The 3,030-nt window shown below is 40.3% G+C and overlaps 1 protein-coding gene across 1 annotated transcript; it reads right to left on the reverse strand.

The window, feature by feature from the left end:
• Positions 1 to 275: 275 nt before the first annotated feature.
• On the reverse strand, positions 276 to 950 carry NEUROG1 (neurogenin 1). Its single transcript, XM_077262963.1, has one exon. It carries the CDS (start codon positions 948 to 950, stop codon positions 276 to 278), a length of 675 nt encoding a protein of 224 aa, XP_077119078.1.
• Between the last annotated feature and the right edge of the window lie 2,080 nt (positions 951 to 3,030).

The following is a 3,030-nucleotide window of genomic DNA, read 5'->3' on the forward strand; positions in this document are numbered from 1 at the left end:
TGGACCATTTGTAGTGATCAACGCCTATAGGAAGAAATTGGGGGAGGAAAGTGCAAAAGTAAGTGACCCCTTCTAGATATTCAGAGCTGAAGGTATGTTCACAGTCTTTAAGAAAATAAATAGATGTGAAGACCTCTAAATTATTCTTTAAGGCAGTATGTAGGTAGAATTTCCTGGAAACCCATGCATCGATACACTACAGGACACTTTGTGAGAGTAAAAATGAAGGTTCACATGTTAAGGCCAACACTCAAGAAACTTTCTTAAGTCTACATCTACTGGAATTGCACAAAGCATGGAGAGTTCTGCAGAAAGTTCTGAGGAATGCTTTGGAGTGAGAAGAAGTTCTCAGGGTGCCCATAGTAACAGTCATCTGATAAAGCTGGGCTGCTTGGATTAGAGGTACAGGTTGAAAAGGATGATGATGATGATGATGATGGAGAGGCTGTGGACATCCATGATTCAGCATCACTGCCAGGGCTTAAAGGAGCTGCAGGACTCATGTATCCAGGTTTCACAAGTTCTACATGGGGCTTGTCTTTTGTCTGGTCAGCCAACCTCAAGGTTTCAGACAGAGCCCAGATATAGTTGTGAGCAAATCTCAGGGTCTCAATCTTAGTTAACTTTGTGTCATCAGGGAAGCAGGGCAGGATGCTTCTGAGCTCATCTAAAGCTGAGTTGAGGTTGTGCATCCTGTTCCTCTCTCTGTCATTAGCTTTCACTCTTCTGGTTTTCTTGATGGTGTGAAGAACAGCCTCATTTTTCACCCTGCTTCTGCCCCTTCTTTTCTTTTTCTCCTCCTCACATTTTTCTGGGGATTGTGCTGGAGATGTATGGTCTCCTCCTGTGGAGTATGGAGAAGGTGACTGAAGACTGCTGTAGTCCTCATCTTCTGATGTAGAGTATGACAGCCTGCTGGAGGGATCATAATCAGAGAAGGTTCTGTCCATGGTGGATGGAGTTCTGTGGAGATACAAAGAACATGTGATGAGTTATCTGAATCCTTGCACACAACCAAGCATGTAGAAGACAGTGAGAAGTCATCTGGGATTATGGATTAGTTATGGTACAAGCAGCCATGTGAAGGACACTAAGCACAGATGAAACAAGCAGAGGGAATAGCTAGAAGAAGCAATGTGCTGAGAAGGAAGCGATACTTACATTGGACACAGTGTGGCAGTGGATCAAAGTCTTGGAGAAGTCTTGGAAGGAGAAAAGTTGAGCTCCTCTTGAGGGACACGCGACAGCTCTTGTCTTTGAAGTGATCCTTGTCCTGTGAGCTCGTGTGAGCAGGGAGTTTGGCACACGACTGGCCTCAGACACCTTATATAGTGTGTAAGACAATAGCCCTCCCCCCAAACCCCCTGGACTCAGGGATGAATGCATGAATGAAGGCATCAGGTCTGCCCCGTGCTGCACTCTCTGTGATCTGCATAATTTATGTCCCGGCTTCCATCCTCCCCCGGGAGTGTGCCCATCATTACTGCAAGCCGGTCACAGGGACACGGGAGCCAGCACTGCCTGTCCAGCACCATTAGTCTATTAAAAGAAGAAGGGGGAAGAAAAGAAAAAGAAAACAAGAACAAAGTGATTACTTAGCCTGGAAGGCAGAGGCACGTTCCCAGTGAAAGGACATCGCAGCCTTATTGTCAGAAGAGCTTAACTTCTAGAATATTCAATGACACTTCTGTTCACAATATCATATTCTTTCTATCATCTATCTATCTATCTATCTATCTATCTATCGGTCTATCTATCAAGCTATCTATTATCTTTCTATCTATTACCTATCCTATCTATCTTTCTATAATCTATCTATATATCTATCTATTATCTATAATTTATTATTATTTATTTATATAGCACCATTTATTCCATGGTGCTGTACATGAGAAAGGGGTTACATACAGATTTATATATATCGTTTACAGTAAACAAATTTACAATGACAGACTGGTACAGAGGGGAGAAGACTATGTCCTTGCCGACTTACATTCTATATCTATCTATTATCTATCTATCCTATCTATCTATCTATCTATCTATCTATCTATCTATCTATCTATTATATATCTAGCTATTATCTATCTTTCTATCTATCTATCTATCTATCTATCTATCATCTATCTATCTATCTATCTATTTATCCATCAATTATCTATCTATCTATCTATCTATCTATCTGTTATCTATCATCTATCTATCTATCTATCTATCTATCTATCTATCTGTCTATCTATTATCCATCCTATCATCTATCTATTCTCTATCTAGCTATTATTTATCTATCATTTATCTATCTATCTATCTATCTATCTATCTATCTGTCTGTCTGTCTGTCTATCTATCTATCTATCTATCTATCTATAGTATGTATCTATCTATCTATCTATCATCTATCTATCATCTATCTATCGATTATCTATCTATCTATCTATCTATCTATCTATCTATCTATCTATCTATCTATCTATCTACAGGGGTTGGACAAAATAGTTGGAAACACCTAACGTTTGGCATCAAAATCTTCTAAAATGTTATAAACATGCAAACCGTGACATATGGTAATGTTTTGTAGTTGATTATTTGTGTTATGTGATATGTGTATGTAAATTAACTGTTTGTTTTGCATAATTGTAAGAACATGGATGAGAACCTGATACCAATGGCAGACCTCTCGGATTTTCAAAGAGGCCAAATTGTTGGTGCTCGTATGGCAGGCGCTAGTGTAACAGAAAGTGCCCGAATGCTTGGCGTGTCAGGAGGTACTGTCTCCAAAGTAATGACTGCGTTTGAGAGAGAAGGAAAAATGTCCGCAGCAAAGCACAGGTCAGGCCGAAAGTCAAAGTTGACTGGGAGAGACCGTCGGACTCTAAAACGAATTGTGAGAGAGGATCGCAAGACCACGACTCCAAAATCCACTGCTGAGCTCAATGAACACCTACAGAACCCAGTTTCCATGAAAACTGTTCGTCGGGAGCTGCACAAATCTGGATTCCACAGAAGAGCTGCAATTGGAAAACCACTGCT

Source organism: Ranitomeya variabilis, chromosome 5 (genome assembly GCF_051348905.1).
Source record: "Ranitomeya variabilis isolate aRanVar5 chromosome 5, aRanVar5.hap1, whole genome shotgun sequence".
Taxonomy (NCBI): Eukaryota; Metazoa; Chordata; class Amphibia; order Anura; family Dendrobatidae; genus Ranitomeya; species Ranitomeya variabilis.